This window comes from Impatiens glandulifera, chromosome 1, assembly GCF_907164915.1.
Source record: "Impatiens glandulifera chromosome 1, dImpGla2.1, whole genome shotgun sequence".
Taxonomy (NCBI): domain Eukaryota; kingdom Viridiplantae; phylum Streptophyta; class Magnoliopsida; order Ericales; family Balsaminaceae; genus Impatiens; species Impatiens glandulifera.
Genome location: NC_061862.1, coordinates 19,919,864 through 19,946,694, shown reverse-complemented (window position 1 = coordinate 19,946,694; position 26,831 = coordinate 19,919,864). Strand labels below are relative to the sequence as shown.

At 35.4% G+C, this 26,831-nt stretch overlaps 1 protein-coding gene across 1 annotated transcript; it reads left to right on the top strand.

The window, feature by feature from the left end:
- The first annotated feature begins 4,509 nt into the window (after positions 1–4,509).
- LOC124920162 (rac-like GTP-binding protein 3) lies at positions 4,510–10,495 on the top strand. Its single transcript, XM_047460586.1, has 4 exons — positions 4,510–4,654; positions 6,307–6,369; positions 10,251–10,360; positions 10,442–10,495. Exons 1-4 carry the CDS (start codon positions 4,510–4,512, stop codon positions 10,493–10,495), a joined length of 372 nt encoding a protein of 123 aa, XP_047316542.1.
- Positions 10,496–26,831: the final 16,336 nt, after the last annotated feature.

The following is a 26,831-nucleotide window of genomic DNA, read 5'->3' as shown; positions in this document are numbered from 1 at the left end:
TTCAGAATGAATCTTATTTTTTTATTTAAGTCATTTTCTATTGACAAATGAGGTGTTGGAGATCATGAAGAAGACAGTTCGTGATAGCCAAATAGAACGAAGGATTGGTAATGTCTTCTCTGAAGGTCATATGTTAATATACAAGAATGGATTCTATTTTGATAATCTCTAAATGACACAGATCGGAGAACATTGATGCATTGGAGACAATAAAAGGATTGTTGGATGCCCTGGTTGTGAAGATGGTGAGTTTTCGTTATTTTGTTATCAAAACTAGGCTGTAGGAAAATAAACTTGGTTTAGTGATGATAACATTTTTGCTGTAAACAGAAGATGATCATAATGTTGTTTAGTTTTGTCTAATGAAACGAAAGCCACATGAATTTCCTGTCTGCTCAGTACTTTGAGGTGAGTCTTTTATTATTCTTCAAATCATTATTTATTATAGAAAGTAGTGACCATGGTGATGAATATGATGGGGTGATCTTTTTCCAACTTGTATGTTTAAAAGTCATTTACATTCTTGGTATGTAATTAATGTTAACACAATATTAGATTTAAAATGCAGTAGACTTAAAACTCTTTTAACTATATTTTATTTGTGTTTTAAATTAGATTGAATTGAGTTTGAATTTGAATTTGACTTAATTGTGATTCAAATGATTGAACATGATTATGACTATATTGAGTAAATTATAGTATTCTTTTGATGATAGGGTACTGATGATGAGAGATTATGACTATATTGAGTAAATTATAGTATCTTTTGATGATATGGTACAAATGATGGTATCTTCTCATTTATTGTTTGATATTTGACAGCTTTTTAGCAAGTGTTTGGGAAGTCAACTAAATGGATGACTATCCAGTGAGATTTTTCAGAAATAAATGGAGAGTACATGCTCAAACTTATATTTGATGTATTTTATTTTTATTTTATAAACTTGAGAAATAATGTTTGTATTTTATAGAAATATTATGTAGGTTTGTTTTAGTAATATGAATGATTTAGTTTTACTAATAACAAATCTTGTTTCTAATTTAGGGTTTAGATACAGTATTTCCTGTCGCTATTGCTCTGTTTTTTACGAGTGTATTATGAACTCATTCTAAATCTCAATTATTTAAATAAATGATAATATTATTATTTTAAATATACATATAAACATTATTTTTAAAATAAAAGATAAAATATATTTTACAGAAAAACAATAAATTTTAAATGATCATTAAGGATCAAAGTTACTATAATACTCGTTTTGGTTAAATTTAACCGTTATGCTAATATTTTTATATTCAAATATATTATTAATAAAACCCTACAAGAGAACCCTCCAAGAAGAGAGATATCTAGGTTAGGGTGAAAAAAAAAAGACAGGTTAAATTATTTTTAATTTTTTTATTTTTTCAAATCTAATTCAATGTTTGATGAAATATTTATTTACTTTCTTTTTCTTTCCATTTTTCAACCTCATTTCAAATTTTTTTTAAACCCAACTTAACTCCAAATTATGATTCTTTCTATATTTCGTCCTCATCTTAACACATTCTACACCATGTCCACATTATAATTAAAGTCTCATAATTGAAACATAATTCTCTGATAACCTAATATTCAATTGTATCAACCATAATAATTAAGATAAATCATGATCAAATAAAAAAACAAAATCAATTATTTATTTTTAAATATTTATTTTGATAGTATCTTTTTAACTAAAAACTCCAATAATCCATAAACAAACAAGTTAGGAAATGTTTTCAAAGTTTTGTTTGTCACTAATTAATCTCAGTCTTAGTGTGAGTTCGTTACTTTTGTAAAAAAAAAATTATGTTTAATGTTATTGACATTTTTTTTTTATTAATATGTACGTCAAATATATTTCTAAATAGAGACCATCTTAGAACAAACTATTAGAATGCACGGGTAAACAAACTAAGTAGTTGAACTTCTTCCCTCATTCTAATTGGATACTTATTTAAAATTTCTTTTGTACGATTAAAAGTTGCTCATTTATTAAAAAGTAATAGTTTGATTCGCATGGTATTAGTTTCATTTCTTATCATTCTCTCGAATCTCATAATACAAAATTAGGAACCAAAATAATAAGCTTGACTCGAGTTAGTTTGTAAACATATTTGTCGATAGATATACTTGGCTCTTTAAAAGTCGCCACCTAATTTACATTTAAAAAATTAGGAAAATAAATAGTTTTTAAAAATTCATTTATGGGTTCGTTGCTTGGTTATGTGTGGAAAATGCATCAGCGCTATGACAAACACGCCCCTTCATAATGACGAAACATGACATATTCAATAAGGAATTAACATGTAAATCAAAATTAATTAACATTAACATGATTCCACATAAATCATTCTTTCTTTATGTATGGATGCTAAAGTAGTCCCCTACTTCAAGCTACTCGTGAGATGTAATCAAACCTTCTTCATTCGATTAACAACACACGGTTGATGGAGGGAAGTGAATTGTCCATAATCCCACAATCGCGAAAGACTTGACCATAGACTCTTAGGAGGATGACGCTTCGCTCACGAGCACTAAGAAATCCTTACTTTAGCTTTTGTTAAGAAATACAAATGATCTCTACGAATAACGCATGATTCAACAATCAACTAGTGATCAAACTAACATTACTTATCACTTACCAGAGTCCTCGTGAAATATCGAAGAACAATGAACAGCCGAGAAAGACATCCAGACAATTAGAGAATTTTTGATTTCATGTCTGTCATCTCAATTTAAAAATCCCTAAATCTTTAACAATACCATTAGAATTATGATAAAGATCAAAGCAGCACAACACCTGGAACAAATCAAAGTCTAATCGGTTAACATTTTTATTGAAATTTCAATAAGTCTGTGTAAATGATGAATCATTGATCTTAATCATTTCTAATAATAGATTGAGAAATCGTGTTATGTTATAACTAAGTCATCATTCTTGAGCCGAAGTTCAAGAAACGAAGACTAAACATTGAACAAATTCTTGGCCAAAAGTAAAAGTTCAATTGAAGGAACAATAAATCAAATATGATCGTACACTCAAACAAAAATAAACAAAAATGAGAATACAAGAATACAAACCACAATCAATCATGATTGGAGACTTAAAAAAACAAATAAGTAACAGAGATAATCAATTCGAATTACAAATGATTTGAACAATTACTAGGATTTAGAAGATCTCCTAATTTTCTTTGGACGAACTTCTAGGAATCGTTGTTAATCCTAGACCTAGGAATTAAGCCTAGGTTATATAGTAAAGAATGTCTGCAATTATTTTTCCACCCCTTTTAATTAAGCAAAAACTGTTCTCGGTCTGGCTCAAGGACGTTAAATGATAAATAAAGTTACTAACAATTAACAATTGAAAGTCACGGTTCGTTGTTTCAACTTGATAGGTCATTCAAACCTTTGGTGCAGCGTAATATTTGTTCTTGGAATTTGAATTTGAATTTATTTCAACAACGACAACTAGCCTTCGGGTGCGTCTCTTAGATGAACGACGGTGAATAACAGGTAGAAGTCGGTTCATATGTGTAGCTGATTCTCATGTCGTTATTTTGGTATGTCATGGGTGTCGAATGGTGCACTGTAGTGTCGTCATTCTTTGGTTAGATTGATAGTCGGGTTCTAGAGAAAAATAAGGATTTGACTTGATCCCCGACTAAATAGATAAGAGGATTACTATTTCTGGGAGCACACTTTGTGCAGATTATTTTTTTACTATTTTCTTCAAAATATAATCATATTAATACAAAATTCAAATAAACTTACTATATATTATTTACTTATTTTTTTATATTTTTATTTATTTTGGCTAACATCCAAAAATCCAAATTTTGATTAATACAAAAATCGATTAAAATGTGTTTTTTCGAATGAATTATTTTATTATAATTTCATTTTAGAAAGATTGTATATTCAGTGAAAAATCTAGTTATACATTTTCTAAAATGTATATTCAGTGAAAAATCTAGTTATACATCTTTATTTTTAGGCTATGGTTGAAATTGAAGGTAAGTGACAACTTAAATATTGAAATAGACGTTAATATTTTAAAATTATTTTAATTTCTCAATAAATTATGTTAAGACTTGTTTAGATTGAAGACAATTTTTTTTTGTTTAAATTTAAAATAAGAGAAAAACATAAAGATAGTATTGTGGATGGGTGCAAAAAAAATGTTACTAGTTCAATGGTTTAAATCGGTGGAAAATAGTTAATTTTATTTGTATATTTTTTTTAATTATAGAGTTTAAAGATATTTTTATTGATTGATTATATTTAGGCAACTTCAAAATTATCCTATATTCCTAAGTCGAGAGAAATGTTATTGTTGAATAAGAAAACTAATATTGAAGTACTTGTGAGGTTATCTCAATTTAATATATCTCAAACATTAATATCTTTGTCATGGTATATATATATACTTTTAGGGTTTATCTTCCATTATCAGTTTCTTCTTTTTTCTCTCTGTTGTTACCATGGCTGCGCAGACCACTATACCATCTATTTTCCCAGGTTTTAGATTCTCGCCGACTGACGGAGAATTGGTTCATTACAATCTAAATAAGAGGCTACAGGGATCGGAGAAGAGCGTTTATGTCATTCCAACCATGGGTTTTCCAGGTGAAGTTCAAGATCCAAACTCTCTCTCTCTCAGTTTCATTAACATGAATATATATATATATGGAACTTTGAAGAACAGGACCTTTTCTCATATGGGTATCTTTCCTTTTCAATTTTATTCAACTCATCCATCAGTCCGTACTGCTTTCTGAAAAAGATATTCATATTTATTCAAGTTATTTATGTTTCTCCCTCTAAAATTTTTACCTTATTTTGTTACCTAGGGCATATATATGTACCCTTTATATATGTATATGTGTAACTTTTCTTTTCAATCCATGTAATACTTCTCTTTTCCTTTTTACAACCTATTCAGACTCATTAATTTCTTTAATTAGCTAGGTTTTGTTCATCTCAGGATCTATCTGTTACTTATGTATAGAGTAGATGCTTACAAATTAATTTGCATCCTTAATTAGTAAGATCCTTTCCACACTGACTAACTAATCAACTAATCTAATTGATTTTCTTCAAGACTTTAAGTAAGTATCTTGGAAAGGCTAGGGTTCTTTAGTATTATTATTCAAAACAAGGTTTCAGATTGAGAACCTTGAAAAGGTTTACTTATTCATAGTGAATGAGGTGAGGATGATCATACTTTAGAGGAAGTCTCTTCTAATTCCTCTCCTTTAATTTGGTTCAAGATCCCTGTAGGAAGATATATTATGGATAGAATGTTTCACTAAAGACTTGTGTTTTGGACCTTTGATGAAGATATCAAACAAGTTGATTCATATTTGAGCTATATCACAATTTAATTTGCGAATTCCACATGGAGCAGTACCGAAGACTTGAGTAGATTTGATTTCAACAAAAATCTGTGTAGCTTAATTTTGGTAAATGAAGTTCCTCTAATAGTCTCCTTATTTAGCCATATGCCATGACATGTACATATGCTGCAGCAACATATTCTAATTCATACTTTGGTTTAAAGTATGACAATGGCTTGTTTTTTCAATTTCCATTAAATATGATTATTTTTTAAGAAAAATTCAAAATCTGTAAAGTTTTTTCTAAACTTTAACTCTAATTGTTTTATGGTAATTTACAAGTAGAATCAGTTCTTAATATATTTTCAAGTAATTTCATCTCATTTTTTCTGGGCTGTCTCTATATTTTTGTCTTAAGACATTATCAAAAGTTATGACTTGCATTATACAAGAAAGGTACAATTCAATAGTATCAAAATAACCTCTTGTAAACTCTACTTAGGGTGAAGTCATCATTAAATATTGACAGAGTATAATAAATTCATTAATATTAGTTTGCACTAATTCAAGTGGATGGTTGCTCTTTATGTATAGCTTATGTGGGAAAATTTTGTCTTATATGTTTTTTTAGAAGTCATATTTTACATGATTGATTGAGATTGGATTAATTGGGACATCTCTTTCACCATCACTTTCTCATTCACAAATTTCACTTTCTCATTCACAAATTTGAGAGTCAAATGATTATCTGATTATGCGCCAAAACCATGTAAATATGTTATGTTTTTAAACTAATTATTTATTCTCTCTTTATCCAGGACTGTGTCTCGTTTTCCTTGCCCATGCCCGTTTTCTGTTTTTTTTCATTCATCGTGTTTGAAGTAAGTTTAGCTTCATAGAACTCTAACAGTTTGCCATTTACAACTTATGCAAATTTTGAAGGAATTAATGCAGAAATGGCACCCATGGAAACTTTCCAGATTACTTTTCAAGATGCAGCAATAGGTAGTAATTCTTATGATTTTTGAAGGAGGCAGAGGGGTGAACTAGAGGAGAAGAAACAGTATCAACATCAACAACAATATCATGGAGGTAATTCTTTTTTTTTTCATTTAGGAAGAAGAGACAACACATTTCAAATCTATTTTACTTTCAAATAAAAAATGACAACTACTTTACTTTTATTAAATTTTAAATATAAAAATAAAAGATTTAAATAATTTATTTAACAAAATTTCAAATAACTTATATTTTTTTTATTCTAACAATTGTTTTAAAAAAACATATAAATTCCTAAAAACACTAGTTTGGTTTGTGGTGTTTTAGAATTTGTATGGGAATTTGTGCAAAAAGAATGTTGTTTGATATAAAAATTAGGTTATTTGTGTTAAGATAAATTACTAAGCTCAAAATGCTTTCTATGCTAGTTATTAGTTTCTATTTTATTTGGAATATGAGGATTTATTCCCATGATAAAGTTAGTTGATGTTGAACTGTTTTGAAAATGCTCAAGTCTTTACTTACAACTACTCTTTTGAAACTATTATCTACCAAGTACTATATAAACAAATGATAACAAATGATATATAAGCAATGCTTAAGTCTTTAAGTATATTCAAACTTATGAAAAAAGAACTTTAATTCTCCTTAAGTTGTGAAATGATAAAATATTAGACTGAAAAGAATATTCAGTATATATGTGGTTCATAATTTAAATCCTTAAAAAAACTATGCATTATTCAATACATGAACTAACAGTCTATTTTTTTTAAGGTAAACCATATTTTTACACACAAACAAATTAATGCTTAAATAACTAATATTTAATTTTTATGCAGTACTAAGTCAATTCCGTTTCAAATCGTCGTTTTCGACCAAAAAAAAGTGGAGAATTATTTTGAGATAAGAATACTAAAACGACTAGTTTCAGATACTACAGAAAATATAAGTTATATCAAATATAATATTCTCTATTTTTCTTTTATTTATTTTTTTCTGAATTTATTGTTTATACAAAGTAGAGTCCTATGAACAGTAATAAAAGTTAAAAAAGGAATAAATTGACATCAAATGCAAAAATATCAAATGAATTGAGTTTTGATCAAATAAATGTTTTGATTCATTAAGTTAGATGGTCACTAAATATTGTATTCAGTGACCGATGGTAGTGACAGATGGTGTACATTTATTGGTCGTGAATTGTATAAGAATCAACAATCCATGTTTGGAATGCTTATAAGTTTTCCAAACAAGAGTTATATATTTTGGTATAGTTTCATTGTCATTAAATGCACACCACTTGTCACTAGATATATCAGTTAGTGACCATCTAACCTCATCGGGCACATTCATTTGATCAAAGCTCCATTCATAGGATCTTTTTATTAGATGTTGATTTCTTCCCCCTTTGGATTTTATTGCTGCTCATAGTGGTCTGCTCTGTGTAAACTATAAATTAAGAAAAATCAAAACAAGAAATTGAGATATATATATATTTTTTTTGGCTTACATTTTCTGTAGTGTCCGAAGCTGGTCGTTTTAGCATACCTGTCTCAAGGTAATCTTTCATTTTCTTTTTGGACCTGAAACGACGGTTTGAAACAAAGTCGATGTACTAATTCAGAAAAACCACATATTAGTTATTTATGAAACTACATATTAGTTATTTTTGAAACTACATATTAGTTAGTTATGCAACAACTTGTTTGTTTCCAAAAATCTGGTTTAGCTTTCAAAATTATAGACCGATCTTCATAGATAAGATAATGAGACAACTTTGTTCAGGATTTGAATCGTGAACCTATTTTGTTTAGATTAAATTCAAATCTATTTGTTAGTAGCAAATTAATAATAAGAAATTCAAACTTAAGTTCTTAATTCTAATACACTTCATTTCTATATGCAATAGTTTTTGAATAATGTTAAAAATTTAACAGTATTTTTTTCATACAAAATTATTTTATTATTAAAATGTAAATTTAAGAAAAATTTAAAATATTGTTATCAATGACTAAATAAGTTCACGATGTTTGACAAATGAGTTCAACTATCACTAATAAAAAGGTAAGTTATAGCGACGAAATTTAGAAAAGGTGTATGAATACTGTTGCTGTTGGTAAAAAATTAAAAAATAAATAAAAATATATAAAGATGGCCACAGTTTTTTATACCGTGGTCAAACTCAAAACCTGTTGCATTATTTACTTATACTTCATTTATAATTTAACTAAACCCTAAGCGCACACCACCTATACGAGTGGAGGAGGATAGATTCATATAAGGTTTTTGAGGCATTCTGGAGTATCGCCCAGCCTCAAGCCCTCATCCCGTTCGCTCGATCGTCCAGTCTAATCTCACTCGCACAACCACCTCGCTCCAAGCCATTAATCAATCAACGAAGATCAAGATATTTGATTCCTTCAGAACTCTCAAGTATATCTAGAGGAAGTTAGGTAAGTTTTTACCGGCTTTCATCTTCTCGTCTTAATGAGCATTTTCATTTGGTTGTTGATGAAATTTGTCTATTGTTTCCATAACTCACTTCATTCTCCAGAAGATGACACAAGCTTTATGATCATTACTTTTTATTTCTTTTCCTTATAATGATTTGATTACTTTGCATAATTGATGTGCAAGTAAGAAAAAAAAGAGTTCTCGTATTCTTGTTACTGAGATAATGATTTGGTTTATAGAATGAGATAAATAACTTTGATTACTTTTAACTAGGAGCAATTTTTGTTGCTGAAATTTATTTAATGCGTTTTAGTTGACAACCTAAAGTAAAGTGGGCTCAAATGAAAGATAAAGTTTATATTCACCTGTCAAATTCAAAAAATGCTAAAACTAATATTGATCCTGAGAGAGTTTTTACATTCTATGGTACTACATGAGCTGAGAGCCTTCATATTGAATTAAGATTAAATCTTTTCGACGAGGTTAATGTCAACATATAACAGTTAGCTGATTCTAGCTCTTTATATATAACTTTTTGTGCTATTTTTATTATTGAAACAAATTAATCTCTTTTAAATGGTTATATTATGAATATCTTAGGGATGATAAGTAATTCTTCATCAACCATCATTTTGTCCCTCAGCACAACTCAGGTTTAAGAAAAGATCACAATACGATTGGGTTAATAGGCCTGTTGGTTACTTTATTTGTATGATCTTTATTAATGAATAAAATGTGTTGGGTATATATATGAGTTAATTAAATTATTTGTTCTGTCCAGTTTTCCTGATTATATGAATTTTGCAATGTCTTTTACATAATTACTTATGAAGCTCTATGCTATTTTTTGTTTGCCTTCTTTTCCTTACGTTTGACACAATACATTTGTCTTCATTGATAATTCAAGTCTTTTTTTACAAACAATTTCTCTGGTCCATTGACATCTGAAATTAGTAACTTACTAAAATTAGAACAATTGTAAGTGCCTTCCATCTTTTGTATTTCTTTGTTAGATAGTCATCTTTTGTTAGAATGTTTCTAATTCTTATTGGAAGTAGATGCACTTAATGAATTCTAGTTGGGGAAAGATGACAATTATTAATTGTTATTGTACTTTGATATTGTTTGCATTAGATAATAATGCAATATTAAAAGTTAATGTATATTTTTGAATGTATATTTGAAACTAGATTCAAATATTTGTTAAAATTATATTAACGAAAATAAAGACTAAATACTAAATTTAACCTTCTTTCTCTTACTGTTCATTCTCATATCTTCTAGATTACATAATAATATTATATACAAGTACATATGGATATGAACTCAAGTTATGTTTGTGAATGTTTTGAACTCTTTTGAGGTCATCAATTGACTGTTATCTTACTATTTATGCTTAGATTTCTTTTGTTTTACATTGCATCATTTTTTAGGTCAAGAGGATTATAACAGATTGGGGACTTTGAGCTATCAAGGGGCAGACGTATTTGTCTCTACATTCTCGTTGGTTAGCCGAGCAAGCAATGAGAACATACTGAAAAAGGTCTGTTTAGTGTTGGAATTCCTACAATTTAATTATAGAAATGATCTATTTTAAAGAAATATACTATAATTTTCATGGCAGTGGCTTCCTGAACTTCAGCATTATGCACCTCGAGTGCCAATTAGACTAGTTTGAATCAAATTGGGTAAGTCGTATTCAATTATTTGTTATTGGTAAATCACATTTTCAGGTGGGGTCACCATTTCATCCATACATATTCACATACTAACTAACTTCAACTGTACCTATTTTTCATGGTTTCTAATTTTTTTGTCATTTCTATCCATAATTTCAACATTTAAGTGATCATTTTCTTTTGTTTCTGCTGGTTGTGATATATAATCACCACCTCTATATTCACTGTTAGTTTTTAACTATTTGCATCTAGTGGGAGGATAAATGTTACTTGGCTGACCATCCTAGCTTGGTGCTGGTTTCCACTTCACATGTGTGTCAATTTTAATATCTAAGTGGTGTAAAAAACATTGTTATGATGGTTTTGATTTTTGTGTTCTTCATTTCATTAAATTCTACATGTTTTATATATATTTGTTTTTTAATATTTCCAATAATACTGGTATTATTATTAATCTCGGGAGAAATAAAATGTGAGTTTATTTGTATCAAGTTATTCAACTGTTTTGGTATTAAAATATGATCTAAGGAATAATAATTTAATTGAACTTGATTTCTTGTTATGCTAGTTCAATTGGGAAATAATGTGTTGATTTTGGCCAAGAATACATAAAAAGAACGTGTTGATTTTAGGTTCTTCTATTTCAATTGGATTTTACTTTTTTTGTTATATAGTTGTTAATTTGATAATTTTACTATCATCACATTCATTGTTGGATCATTGGATGAGATTTCTAACCAAATTGTAGATCGATTGGATTGACATTATTGGATGAGATTGCTAACCATTGCTTATCTTTCTTTCTCGTATGTCTCATTTTGTTTTTCCCTGGTTTGAAGCAATAATGCAGGTGTAATGGCTCCTCTATTCACGCTTTACCAAGACAATATTGAACTACAAATTTCCACCATTTAGGTTTGTGTCCAACTTGTATTGATTGTAGTTTGTGATTTTGGTTCTATCTAAATCCACAATTTTCCACCAATCATTTAGGTTTGTGTCCAACTTGTATTGATTGTAGTTTGTGATTTTGGTTCTATCTAAATCCACATCTGAATGAGAAATCTGCTAGATAATTTCAGAATGAATCTTATTTTTTTTATTTAAGTCATTTTCTATTGACAAATGAGGTGTTGGAGATCATGAAGAAGACAGTTCGTGATAGCCAAATAGAAGGAAGGATTGGTAATGTCTTCTCTGAAGGTCATATGTTAATATACAAGAATGGATTCTATTTTGATAATCTCTAAATGACACAGATCGGAGAACATTGATGCATTGGAGACAATAAAAGGATTGTTGGATGCCCTGGTTGTGAAGATGGTGAGTTTTCGTTATTTTGTTATCAAAACTGGGCTGTAGGAAAATAAACTTGGTTTAGTGATGATAACATTTTTTCTGTAAACAGAAGATGATCATAATGTTGTTTAGTTTTGTCTAATGAAACGAAAGCCACATGAATTTCCTGTCTGCTCAGTACTTTGAGGTGAGTCTTTTATTATTCTTCAAATCATTATTTATTATAGAAAGTAGTGACCATGGTGATGAATATGATGGGGTGATCTTTTTCCAACTTGTATGTTTAAAAGTCATTTACATTCTTGGTATGTAATTAATGTTAACACAACATTAGATTTAAAATGCAGTAGACTTAAAACTCTTTTAACTACATTTTATTTGTGTTTTAAATTAGATTGAATTGAGTTTGAATTTGAATTTGACTTAATTGTGATTCAAATAATTGAACATGATTATGACTATATTGAGTAAATTATAGTATTCTTTTGATGATAGGGTACTGATGATGAGAGATTATGACTATATTGAGTAAATTATAGTATCTTTTGATGATAGGGTACAAATGATGGTATCTTCTCATTCATTGTTTGATATTTGACAGCTTTTTAGCAAGTGTTTGGGAAGTCAACTAAATGGATGACTATGCAGTGAGATTTTTCAGAAATAAATGGAGAGTACATGCTCAAACTTATATTTGATGTATTTTATTTTTATTTTATAAACTTGAGAAATAATGTTTGTATTTTATAGAAATATTATGTAGGTTTGTTTTAGTAATATGAATGATTTAGTTTTACTAATAACAAATCTTGTTTCAATGTTTCAAGATATTTGAAACTTTTTCATTCATGTTAAATTTAGTAAATTATAAAATAATTTAGTAATTGTTTTAAATTAATGTAACTACTCTTTAGCGATAGTAAATAATTCCCTTAGCCACTTCTTTAGCAACAGTATTATTTTACTGTATTCAGCCAATAGTGACAGTACATGCTCTCGTAGCCTCTTTTTTAACTACGGAAGCGATAGCGTCGGTTAGCGACAGGTATCATCACTGTGGCTATTAACCTTCAGCGACAGTATATTGAGCAATAGATACAGTATTTCCTGTCGCTATTGCTCTGTTTTTAACTTGTGATTATGAACTCATTCTAAATCTCAATTATTTAAATAAATAATAATATTATTATTTTAAATATACATATAAACATTATTTTTAAAATAAAAGATAAAATATAATTTACAGAAAAACAACAAATTTTAAATAATCATTAAGGATAAGAGTTATCCTAATACTCGTTTATGTTAAATTTAATATACAAATATATAATTAATAAAACCCTACAAGAGAACAAGAAGAGAGATATCTAGGTTAGGGTGAAAAAAAAAAGACAGGTTAATTTATTTTTAATTACCTAATTTTTTCAAATCTAATGCACTGTTTGATGAAATATTTATTTACTTTCTTTTTCTTTCTATTTTTCAACCTCATTTCAAATTTTGTTTAAACCCAACTTAACTCCAAATTATGATTCTTTCTATATTTCATCCTCATCTTAACCCATTCTCCACCATGTCCACATTATAATTAAAGTATTATAATTGAAACATAATTCTCTAATAACTTAATATTCAATTGTATCAACCATAATAATTAAGATAAATCATGATCAAATAAAAAAAATCAATTATTTATTTTTAAATATTTATTTTGGTAGTATCATTTTAACTAAAAACTCCAATAATCCATAAACAAACGAGTTAGGAAATGTTTTCAAAGTTTTGTTTGTCTTAGTGTGAGTTCGTTACTTTTGTAATTTTTTTTTATGTTTAATGTTATTGAAATTTTTTTTATAATATGTACGAGTCAAATATATTTCTTAATTGAGACCATCTTAGAACAAACTATTAGAATGCACTGGTAAACAAACTAAGTAGTTGAACTTCTTCCCTCATTCTAATTGGATACTTATTTAAAATTTCTTTTGTACGATTAAAAGTTGCTCATTTCTTAAAAAGTAATAGAATTGATTCGAATGGTAGAAGTTTCATTTCTTATCATCCTCTCGAATCTCATAATACAAAATTAGGAACCAAAATAATAAGCTTGACTCGAGTTAGTTTGTAAACATATTTGTCGATAGATATACTTGGCTCTTTAAAAATTGCCACCTAATTTAGGTTTAAAAAATTAGGAAAATAAATAGTTTTCAAAAATTCATTTATGGGTTCGTTGCTTGGTTATGTGTGGAAAATGCATCAGCGCTATGACCAACACGCCCCTTCATAATGACAAAACATAACATATTCAATAAGGAATTAACATGTAAATCAAAATTAATTAACATTAACATGATTCCACATAAATCATCCTTAATTTATGTATGAATCATCCTTAATTTATGTATGGATGCTAAAGTAGTCCCCTACTTCAAGCTGCTCGTGAGATGTAATCAAACCTTCTTCATTTGATTAATAACACACGGGGAAGTGAATTGTCCATAATCTTACAATCGCGAAAGACTTGACCATAGACTCTTAGGAGGATGACGCTTCGCTCACGAGCACTAAGAAATCCTTACTTTAGCTTTGGTTAAGAAATACAAATGATCTCTACGAATAACGCATGATTCAACATTCAACTAGTGATCAAACTAATCTTACTTATCACTTACCAGAGTCCTCGTAAAATATCGAAGAACAATTAACAGCCGAAAAAGACATCCAGACAATCAGAGAATTTTCGATTTCATGCCGGTTATCTCAATTTAACTATCCCTAATTTTTTAAAAATACCACAAGAATTACGATAACGCAGAATAAGAGCGATCAAAGTAGCACAACGCCTAGAACAAATCAAAGTCTAGTTAGTTAACAATTTTTTTGGAATTTTAATAAGTCCGCGTAAATGGTGAATCATTGATCTTAATCATTTCTAATAGATTGAGAAATCGTGCTATGCTATAACTAAGTCATCATTCTTGAGCCGAAGTTCAAGAAACGAAGACTAAACATTGAACAAATTCTTGGCCAAAAGTAAAAGTTCAATTGAAGGAGCACTAAATCAAATATGATCCTACACTCAAACCACAATGACAGAACAATAATACAAACAACAATCAATCAATTGAAGAGTAATAGAGAAATAATCAATTCGAATTACAAATGATTTGAATACTTACTAGGATTTAGAGGATTTCCTAATTGACTTTGGACGAACTTCTAGAAATCGTTGTTAATCCTAGACCTAGGAATTAAGCCTAGGTTATATAGTAAAGCATGTATGCGATCATTTTCCCACCATTTTTAATTAAGTAGAAACTTCTCTCGGCCTGGCTCAATGGCGTTAAATGATAAAAAAAAGTTACTAACAATTAACAAATGAAAGTCTCAGTTCGTAGCTTCAATTTGATAGGTCATTCATCCCTTTGGTGCAGTGTAATATTTGCTCTTGGAATTTGATGTTTTAGTTGTTTCAACAATGACAACTAGCATTCGGGTGCGCTCTTAGATGAATCCTAAAAAAAAAAGTCTTTTCAGAAATTCTAAAACAAAAATACTCAAAAAAATATGAGAACCATGAATAATATTAGAACAATATAAAAGGTGTAAATTGATAGATAAATTCAGACCGGTTCAAACATACCTAACTTAAACAAACTTTCCATGCAGGAACAAGGAACCGGACCGGATGAACAAGAAAACCGACTAAAGAAACCTAACCGGTCAAGCTACCAAACCGATCAAAAGCATTCGGAGCGTGACCGCACAAAGAGGATCGGCCAAAGCTCAAAACCGGAATCATCAAACAGCCGATCATCCACAAGACAAGAATAACCGGAAGAAGTCCGGTTACATCACTACCAAAAGACATTCGGCCAAGTCAAGCGGCCGACCAGTACAAGAAGACAATTTGGGTATCTGTTGAGAATGATACCAAAGGAGCAGACTAAATACTTCCATATCCATGCAAGTCTGAGGAAAGACTGTAGGCTGCAGAAAACAGTACTACCGGATCCTTCTACTTCGGGATAAGCCAGAAAGGAAATCTTCAAAGTACAGACAACTGTCCAAACAGACAGTGCCTATATCAAGTAAAAGACAAACCCGGCAGGTCTGTCTTACAAACCGGAAGAACAGACCGGCAGGTCTGAGACATAATGCCAGGTCTGAGCTTGACCATCAGGTCTGAGGAAACGACCGCAGGTCTGAAACACTGAATCACTGCACCTCTGCTCAGCCAATCAGATTCAAGGAAGTGAAATATGACCGTTGGCATATTTCACCTATAAAAGGAGGCAGTTGCAGAAGAGTAAATGTGGGACATAAAGAGACATCAAGCTAGATAAGTGAAGCGTTGAGAGCATTTACTACAAGTGATAAAGCTGTGTTATTCTAAGAAAGCCTAAGTGCTAAATTCTAAGTGTGTGTTACAATTTCGGTGTGAATTGTAAGAGTATTATCGAGCAGGAAATAAGTCTCGATCGGATTGTACCTGTATTCCTTAGTGAATATCCTTCTCGCGGCTTCGAGAGGAAGGGGTGACGTAGGAGTTTTATCTCCGAACATCCATAAAATTTGTCTTGTTATTTACTTTCTGCCGGCTTCATCATCTAACCGACTGACTTAACTACACCGCTCCAAACCGACTTTATACTAACCATACCGAACTTCCAGATTACCGAAACCGACTCACCATTCTTCAAATCTCCATCATCCGAAACCGATTCCGCCTATCATACAAGTGTGCCGCTTCAACCTGAAAGCAAACCTCTTCCGCGCTTGAACCTAGTTCAAGGGTTTGTGACAGGTTGTGTAGTATTGAAACCCCGGTGTTAATCTCTAACCGGATTAACCACCACCCTACGAGTGAGAACCGCTAACCGGTCCAACCCCCGGTCCACCAGCGGCTACCTAGATCCTAACAATTGGTATCAGAGCAGTTAGTTTCAATACTCAAGCAAACATGTATCAGGATAGGCCTCCAATGCTAAAAGGTGATGACTTTGCCAACTGGAAGGCACGCATGCACCTGCACTTAGTCACCTTGGATGATGAAATGGAATCCATTCTAACCGAAGGACCGATATTCATTGATAAAGATAGAAAGGAATGGACGGCTGAAGATAGAAGAAGGAACAATCTGGACAACCATGCAAGAAACCGGATCTCCAATAACGTGGACAGAAACACATATTGCAAGATCAGAGATTGCAAAACCGCGAAGGAGACATGGAACACGGTTATCCAGATCTTTGAAGGAAATGAAAGAACAAGGGAGAACAAAATAATGATGGCCACACAGAAGTTCGAAAGCATCAAAATGAAACCAGGAGAATCTATGAAGGAATACAGTGACCGGTTCACTGGTGTGTTAGATGAACTAGCAACTCTGGGCAAGAAGTATGAGAACAAAGAGGTAGTTATGAAGGCTTTGAGATCTCTTCCAAGTGCCTGGGATATAAAGACAATGGTAATGAGGGAGTCAAAGAGCCTACGTAAGATGAAACTATACGATGTATTCGAAGATCTCAAGGCATATGAGTTCGAAATGAAATCTAGAACCGAAGAGGAAGTCTCGGCCTCAACATCAACCAGAGCACTAATCACATCTACAGAACCGGCTGTACCTGCTCCTGTACCCGCACCGACACCGATACCGGCTCCTGCACCCGTACCTATCAGAACAGCCGAACAGTTTACTGAGGACGCCATGGCTATGCTCACACAGAAATTTGGGAGGTTCATGAAAAGAAGCCAACCAACGAACAACTACTATGGTGACAAATCCAATGTAAGATGCTACAACTGTAACTGTTTGGGACACTTTAAGTGGGAATGCAGGAAACCAAGAAGAAACACCCAGAAACCGGACTATCAAAATGACAGAAATAATTACCAACAAACCGGTGAAGGAAGTGAGGTACCAAAAGCATTAATAGCCGACGATGGTGGAAGTTTGTGGGCTCGCAGTGACAGCGATGATGAGCTCATGTGCCTCATGGCAAATGAGGAACAGGTATTTGATTCTCCCTATGATGAATTTACTAAAGACGAGTTATATGAAGCATTGAATGACATGGTAGAAGAATATAAGAACCTACTGACCATGCTACCTAAGCACCTCAACATTAGAATCGATCCCATAATACCCACTCCGATAGAACCAGAGGTACTTATCATAATCGAACCGGAAGCCATACAACCTGATGATACCCCTACTCTAGAAACCGACCTAGATCCTAAGAACGAACAATCTAGTGAACCTACTAGAGAACTAACCGAGGAAGAGAATGCCCGATTTCAATATACGATGGCCGCCTATAAGAGATCTAGCGATATAGTAAAGAATATGAATAAACACTACAGGCATCCTCGTTGTAAGCGTGGCCTTGGATACACAGGGAATAGCTCTAAAGACCGAAAACCCATAGAGAAAGCAAGGCTCACAAAAGGAAACTTTCCTTTTATAAAATTTCTTAAGAGCACCTGGACAGCTGAAGAAGAGGAAATCGCATATTATAGGGAAGAGAAGCTAAAATACGATTATGTTGGCCCAACCGATTCATGGCTTGACCTTGAGAAAAGAAAAGCCGAAATCCTCAGATATAAGAAAAACTTCCCTGAACCGCGTAGGTCAAACCATAGATCACCGAACCAAAGACCACCACCATTTAGGACATTTGAAGGAAAACCGAAATACACGAGACCGAGTGCCAAAAGGACAGTTAAAACCCTAGCAAAGAAGACCGTCCGGTTCATCAAAGTTTGGATACCCAAGGGACTAATCGCATGTGGACCCAAGTAAACGTGGGTACCAAACAGTTGTAAATATGTACATTTTGCAGGATCCAAAGAAACGGCTAGGAAACTCCGAATGGTTCTTGGACAGCGGTTGCTCCAGGCACATGACCGGAAATAGCAATTTGTTAACCGATATCAGATCAGCAACCGGTGCTCTAATCACCTTCGGTGACAGTTCAAAAGGTAAAACTGTGGGCAAGGGTAAGATTGTCCATGGTAACCTAACCATTGATAATGTACTTTTAGTTGAAAACCTAAGTTTTAACCTACTTAGCATCAGTCAAATGTGTGATGCTAGATACACGGTAGAATTCCTTAAACATGCATGCTTAGTTAAGAATTCTCAAGGCATCGTACTACTAACTGGAAATAGGATAGGTAACATTTACAAGGTAGACTGGAAAACCAGAGTAGAATATCCTATATGCATGATAGCTAAGACTGATCAAACCTGGCTATGGCACAAGAGACTCAATCATCTAAACATGAAAACCTTAAACTACATTCGTGGTAAAAAACTAGTTGAAGGTATTCCTGATGTAGTATTTAACCAGGATAAGGTCTGTTCAGCATGCCAAATGGGTAAACAAACTAGGTCATCCTTTAAGAGTAAAGGAAACATTCAATCTAGCCGATGCTTAGACCTCCTTCATATGGATTTATTTGGACCGATTCAGGTTGTTAGTTTAGGAGGCATGCTTTACACCATGGTAGTTATTGATGATTATTCTAGATATACATGGGTAATATTTCTACCATCTAAACGTGAAACTGTATCAAACCTGATCACACTCCTTAAGCGTTTGCAAAATGAAAGATCAACTCGCATTAATAGCATTCGAAGTGATAGAGGTACTGAATTTACCAATAGTACATTAACTGCATATCTTGATGAATCCGGCATTAGACACGAGTTGTCTAGTGCTAGGACTCCTCAACAAAATGGCCTGGCCGAGAGAAGAAACCGGACTCTCAAGGAAGCCGCACGGTCTATGATAGCCGATTCCGGCATTGTTCAGAAATTTTGGGCTGAGGCTATCAACACTGCATGCCATACACAAAACCGGTCTTTGATAAACAGATTTCACAACAAAACACCGTATGAGGTTTATTTTAACAGAGTTCCTAAACTCAAGTACCTCAGGATTTTCGGTTGTAAATGTTATATTCATATAAATGGTAAAACCCAACTCACCGCTTTTGATGCAAAAACCGATATCGGCATCATGCTAGGGTACTCGGCAGTAAGTAAAGCATATAGAGTATATAATAATAGAACTGCAATCATGGAGGAAACAATCCACGTTGTTTTCGATGAATCGGTTGAAAGCAATACTGCTTCATGCTTTGATCTACACAACAGATTGGAAAATAATGATATCCATTCTGATAGTGAAGATGAGACTCCGGTCTTCAGGCAGTTTGTCCATGACCTAATGGGTAACATTGATATCCAGCCGGATCAAGCTGTTCCACAACAGGAAGCTGACACTTCGGTCCAATCCGAGGGAGTCGGTCGGTCTGACAATCTCGTTCAGCCTACCGACAAGTCTAGCCTTGATCAAACAAACGGTAACTTGGTAGACACTCCTGAACTGAATCTCAGAAGAAACAGTAAACATCCTCCTGAGCAAATTATAGGTGACCCTTCAGAACCTGTTCGAACTAGGAGTCAACTTCTGGAAGGATATTTTAACTCTGCTTTCATATCCCAGATTGAACCGAAAAGAATAGATGAAGCATTGTCAGATCCGGATTGGATCTTGGGAATGCAAGAAGAACTAAACCAGTTTGAGAGTAGTAAAGTCTGGTACTTAGTTCCCAGACCGAAGGATCAATCGGTCATAGGAACAAGATGGGTATTCAGAAACAAACTCAATGAGGACGGTTTGGTCACGAGGAACAAAGCCAGATTAGTGGCTCAAGGTTACAAACAGGAAGAAGGCATTGACTTTGAAGAGTCATTTGCTCCTGTAGCCAGAATTGAAGCCATTAGGATTTTTCTAGCTTTTGCGGCTTTCAAAAACTTTAAGGTTTTTCAAATGGATGTTAAAAGTGCATTTCTGAACGGTGATCTACGTGAAGAAGTGTACGTTGAACAACCACCCGGCTTCAAAAATGCTGCATTTCCAAACCATGTATACCGGCTGAACAAAGCTTTATACGGTCTAAAGCAAGCACCTAGAGCCTGGTATGATACGCTAACCGCATTTCTATTAGAGCATGATTTCACCATTGGTTCAGTGGATAAGACATTGTTCAAATTTGAAAAGAAGGAACATATCCTACTTGTTCAAATTTATGTAGATGATATTATTTTCGGTTCCACCGATCCGAAGCTTTGTGACAAGTTCTCAAAAATGATGACTGACAAGTTCGAAATGAGTATGATGGGAGAATTAAGTTTCTTCCTAGGTCTTCAGGTTAAACAACTCAAGGAGGGAACATTCATCAGTCAACCGAAGTATACCAAGGAGCTACTGAAGAAATTCGGAATGGACACCTGCTCCTCGGCGGCTACTCCAATGAGCTCATCAATTAAACTGGACAGGGATGACGAGGGCCAATCGGTAGACCAAATTGCATACCGAGGCATGATCGGTTCCCTACTGTACCTGACAGCGAATAGACCGGACATCCTGTTTGCAGTTGGTGTGTGTGGGAGATTCCAAGCAAATCCAAAGCAATCCCACTACACAGCCGCAAAAAGGATACTGAAGTATCTGAAAGGCACTCCTGATGTCGGTCTGTGGTACCCAGAGGACTCATCCTTTAATCTAACAAGCTACTCAGACGCAGATTATGCAGGGTGCAAGATCGACAGGAAAAGCACCAGCGGAACATGTCAGTTCCTAGGTGACCGACTGGTGTCATGGCACAGCAAGAAACAGACATCGGTGGCTACATCAACCGCGGAGGCTGAATACCTGGCGGCCGGAAGTTGCTGTTCTCAACTCCTCTGGATCCAACAGCAACTGAAGGACTTCGGTATCATAGCCGAAGAGTCACCGATCTTCTGTGACAACACAAGTGCCATTGCGATCACCTACAACCCGGTTCTCCACTCCAGAACCAAGCATATCGACATAAGGCATCATTTCATCCGAGAGCATGTCACGCTGAAGCATATCCGGCTGGAATACGTATCGACCGATCAACAAGTAGCCGATATCTTCACGAAGCCGCTGCAGGAAGCTAAGTTTTCTCAATTCAGGCTTACTCTCGACTTAACCGACATTAGCCAAATCCTTCCAAAGGATACTTAAAGGGAAACCGGTTCAGACAGACAAACCGGTAATTCTTCCTAAGATGTTGAACTTTGAATCTTCGGGGTGTCTGTGGAAGAACCGCCCAGTTTATCAGATAGAGTAAACCGACCGGCTACTTGGTGCATGCACCAAATAACCGCATCGGGATGAACAACTGATACCTGACCGGTTCGGAAGCAGGCTACCCTAGATTATTTGAATTTCAAACAAAAGAGGAATAGTTACCAGGGGTTAAAGGTATTTGTTCTGCAACATTGCCTTTTCAGAGCAAACCTGGTCGCGCCTAAAAAGACGTGAAGATCTTTTGATATCTTTCACAGTCCAGGCCTATGACCACACAACCTAGCCTGTAAAACATGCCTATTTCATGCAATAACTTATAACCAGCAGTTAATAGACATCATCTCTCTCAATACCCGGATAATAGGTTAGCCACAAAACTAGTATTTAAAGGAAGCACATATTCACTCAAACATTCACAAAACAAAACACATTCTCTCATTAAGGCAAACCAAACATGTCTCACTTCCCAAACATTCTCCAAGTCGATTTTGAATCTTGCTCCGATACCGATCATTATGAGGTATATCGGATGATCAAGCAACTGGAAGATACTGGCCTCCAGTATTTTCTGGATGACAAGCAAACTATCTACCCTGAATCCGTCTTGGAATTTTACTACAATGCTAGGGTATTCCGGGGGACACCCCACTTTGATACCCACATCCAATCAAAGGTTGGGGGTATAATCTTCGATTTCACCGAGCAGGACTTCGCTCGGTGCTTCGGTCTGCCCAAGCAAGGGATTACAGACCTCAACCCTCCGGCCGATATTAAGGCTGAGGTCTCCCTCTCCCTTATCCGGTCGGATGAGCCTGTTGATGATCATGGCTCTAAGTCTCTCTTGAGGGCTGAGTATCAGCTCCTCAACGATGTAATAGGAAGGGGAATCTTTGGAAGAGATGTCACCAACACCTATTGCGCGGCAACTTTCAACGTGATGGCGGCCATCATCACCAGAACGCCGGTCAACTGGTCCCGGGTGCTATTCGACACCCTCATCTGGATGGTCAACATCCGGTCGGTCGGTCTTATTCCCCAAATAAGCAGCCTTCTGGTGGAGCTTGGAGTCCCAACCTGTCCCGGCGAAGGTTTGAACCAAGCTCAGGTGCTCACCAAAGAAGTAACCGATTCATTCTACGATCGGTTTGAGAGAGAATGGAGGAGGAGGAACTTCAACCTCCCTCAAGAATTCAATCCCCGCGCCCGCTAAGTTACTCCTTCCTACACCCGGTCGTTTTGCTTCGTGCACCGGGTGTATTCTTGTCCAACTCAAGTTTGATCATTTCGGCTTTACCTATGTTTCTTTCGGCTTTATTTATGTCTTGATTTCATGTTTCTTCATCACTCTTTAGGCCATTTTCGGCATTGTTTCTGTCATCTTCAGTTTCAATCTAATTAATCTCGGTTATATTTAAGTGCATTCCTAATTAATGGGATAATACCAAACCAACTGAATATTTAATATCTAACTAATCTGGTCAGTTTCCAACTAACACTTACCTTGGGCCTTGCAATTCGCCACTTCCCCATGCGCCCTGAAAAGGTAAAGATTCTTTTCCTTAATAAAACAAAACTGACCATCAATGCTCAGATTTTCCCTCCAAAACCGATCCTATATAAGGAGCCATCCTCTACTCACTTCATCACATCCGAAAACAAGATCACATCTGATACTCCTGAATCCCGTCTCTCTCTCAAATACCGAAATTATGCCGAGCAGAACTCTGGGAAACTTTCTTTGCATCGATTTCAACTCTTGCACGGACATAAGGGATTGCACTACTAAGCAGAGATTCATGTATGACTCTCTTGCTGAAACCGGTCTTCAACCGTTTCTTGAAGAGGCCGGTCCTATTCTTCTAGACGATGTCAAGGCCTTCTTTCGAAGCGCCTGCATCAGGGAGAAGTATATCGTCTCGACTGTCAGAAACCACACGTTCTGGATCGACGAGGTTGAATTTGCCTCACTATTCGGTCTACCCACTGAAGGTTTCTCTGACTTTCCGACTATTCAGGATCTTGCGGGATTTGAAACCGCGCAATATCTGTCGGCCACCCCCTCTCCGGTGGAACACTTTGGGCCAAAAACCCAACTTGCTAGTCACGGTCAGCTACTGCTCGAAATCGTGACCCGGTCAATTCTGTGTCAATCACCTAATCAACGGTATTCCAAGAATACCTATAACATCATGACCAACATTCTTTGCAAATCGGCCATAAACTGGTCATCGGTCATTTGGGAAAACTTAAAGAATATGGTGCTGACCAAGAGAAGGCTCGGTTATGCACCGCATATCAGCAAGCTGATTCTTGGGTACCGACCAGAGTTCGGACCGGGCACACCGGCTTCCTCTTCAAACATCCTCGACAGTGATTCGGCAAGAGAACGACTCTGGAGAATGTCTTTTGAATAGGCTATACTTTACATTGTTTCTGTATGCCTATCTCCGTACCGAATCCTATAATCGGTTTCCCTTCTCTGCTGTCTCTTGACTTTTAATATCATTTCAGTTTAAATGACCGTGTCTTCCCAATTCTTTGAACATTTATCTAAGTAACCGGTTCACATTTTCAACCTATAACCGCGTTCTTTTTCGGTCACATAAAATCTGACTAATTTGCTAAACACTCTAAATAATCGATTGAACTTAGAAACCGCTCAATCTATCGGCTTCTAGAAGAAGAGTGCGTCACCAATGACATACGCAAAGGATTTTGGAGGGAAATCTCCCGCTCAAACTTGCCGCCCACCTTTTCTTGTTTTACCGCCCATCGTTTGCACCTTTTCATTTTAGAGGGAAAATTCCCGCCCATTATTGATGGGACAGTTGGGCTTCCAAACCGCGTCTATAAAAGGGACTTTCGGTCACTTTATTTCACTCTCACGCGAATCTACTTTCTCTCTCTAAGCTTTCTAACTCTTTTGAAGCGGCTATCTGAAGCGGCTATCTCTCTCACTTTCTCAAACTCTATAACATGGGTCGAGATTCGGCGTTGTTCAAACTCTACTCTCAGGTGGATTTCGAGGAAATCTGGCTGAATGGTACGACCGAGGCGAAAGCAGTTATTGACCGGCTGATTAAAACCGGTCTGGAATATTTCCTAGGCGGTCCTCACGTCATTTACAAAGATGCGGTCGAAGAGTTCTTCAGAACCGCAACTATCGCCTACGACAAGATCACCGCGACTGTATGCGGTTCCCGAATAGAGCTCACAGAAGGATTGGTGGCCGAAAGCCTGCGTCTTCCAACTTCCGGCCAGGATGCAACAGCAGAAATAGACCAGGACACCCTTGAATCGGCTTGCTACATTCTATCGGCATCTAAAGAGCCGGTCAAAACATCCGGGAGCAAGCAAATGCTAAGGCTAGAGTATATCCCGATATGTGACATTTTCACAAGGGCGATCCTGGCAAGGGGAGAAAACCTCAACAACTTCACCAGGGACAAAATCAAGATGCTCATCGGTCTGATGGAGGGTAAAGAGGTCAACTGGGCAAGATCGGTGTTCAGCAACCTCATGGATATGGTGAAACCGGACTCAACCCGGTCGTGGGGATACGCCGTGCTCCTCAGTAAGATCTTTCTCCACTTGAATCTCAACATTGGTCCCGGCGTTGCTGTAGCAAAACGCTGCCTCATCAGATCAAAGCAATTCCTTAAAAGGAAACAGCCGGCCCCCAGCTCCACAGGTGGCCGAAAGAAGAAAGCCGCAAAGAAAGATGCCCCGGCCAAAGCTAAGACCGGAGGAAAAGGCAAAGAAAAGATAACCTTCGAAGATCCACCACAACAAACAGAAGATGAGGAGTGGGCTTCTGCGGAAACCGACACGGAGAGGACCGATGATAGAACGGTCAATGATGACGATCATTCGGCTCGGAGTCCAAACGATGCCGAACAAAACACCAACCCTGAGACCACCGAGGGTGAAGAAGGGGTTGATAAAGAAGCCAATGATGATGGCTACAACACGGAGAGGGAGGAGGCCGAAGAGGCAGAGGCCGATAGATTAGCCCAGAAAATCTTTCAGGGCATTGAAAAGCGAGGCGATGACGTTTTAGAGCTATACTTGGAGTGGCATGAGCACCGGTTCAGTACAACATATAAAGAAATCCTACCGGGCTTCACGCAAAAGGAATGCATCGACAGATTGGAGGAAGTAGAGGACCTGATGTTGCGCCTCACAAAATCCAACACAATTCAAGAGGTACAAAGCCGAACCTGTCTCCTGATACCGAGGATCCAACTTCGGAAACTAAGAAAGCGCATCCGGAAAATTAAGGAAGAGTACATCGAGACGGGATCGGTGGACACCGTAGCGCCGCGGGTGTTAACAAGACTTGCAAAAGGCAAAATGGAAATACTTCAAGAAATCGAGCGGCGTCCAACACCTCCAAGGAAGGTTGAGGTACCGATATTGGAGAATGCGGAACCAATCTTGGAGGATGCGGCACAGATCTTGGATATTGCGGCAACATTAGAACTTCCAAAAGAGCATGCGGAACCGATAGAATCCAATGACAGAGCCGATCCAGATCCCACCGAGAAATCACCTCCCCCACCACCGGAAGTCACCGCTTCAGACCCTCCTAAAGAATGGGTTGCTAAAGAATGGGTTGAGGACCGTCTTCAGAAGCTTGAAGCATCTATATCGGAACGGATAGATGACCGCATACAAGAACACGACGTGTCCAAGCTTCAACCATTCAAGGATAGATCAAACAGCATAATTGATTCGGCCATGAAGTTCACTGACGTGACAAAGCTGCTTCTGGAAAAACATCAAGAACGACTCTCAGAACTCGGCATCGGTCTGTGGGAAGAAGCGGGTGAGCGCGAAAAATGTGCTCAGCGAACCGCAACTCTGGAGGATGTGACCACCGATTTGAAGAAAGACCTCG

Excerpts from the sequence above, each read along its gene's own strand:
- LOC124920162 (XM_047460586.1), top strand. The coding sequence starts at position 4,510 with ATGGCTGCGCAGACCACTATACCATCTATTTTCCCAGGTTTTAGATTC. Across the intron at positions 4,655-6,306 it reads TCCAACCATGGGTTTTCCAG|GAATTAATGCAGAAATGGCA; the intron begins GTGAAGTTCAAG and ends CAAATTTTGAAG. Across the intron at positions 6,370-10,250 it reads TTTTCAAGATGCAGCAATAG|GTCAAGAGGATTATAACAGA; the intron begins GTAGTAATTCTT and ends ATCATTTTTTAG.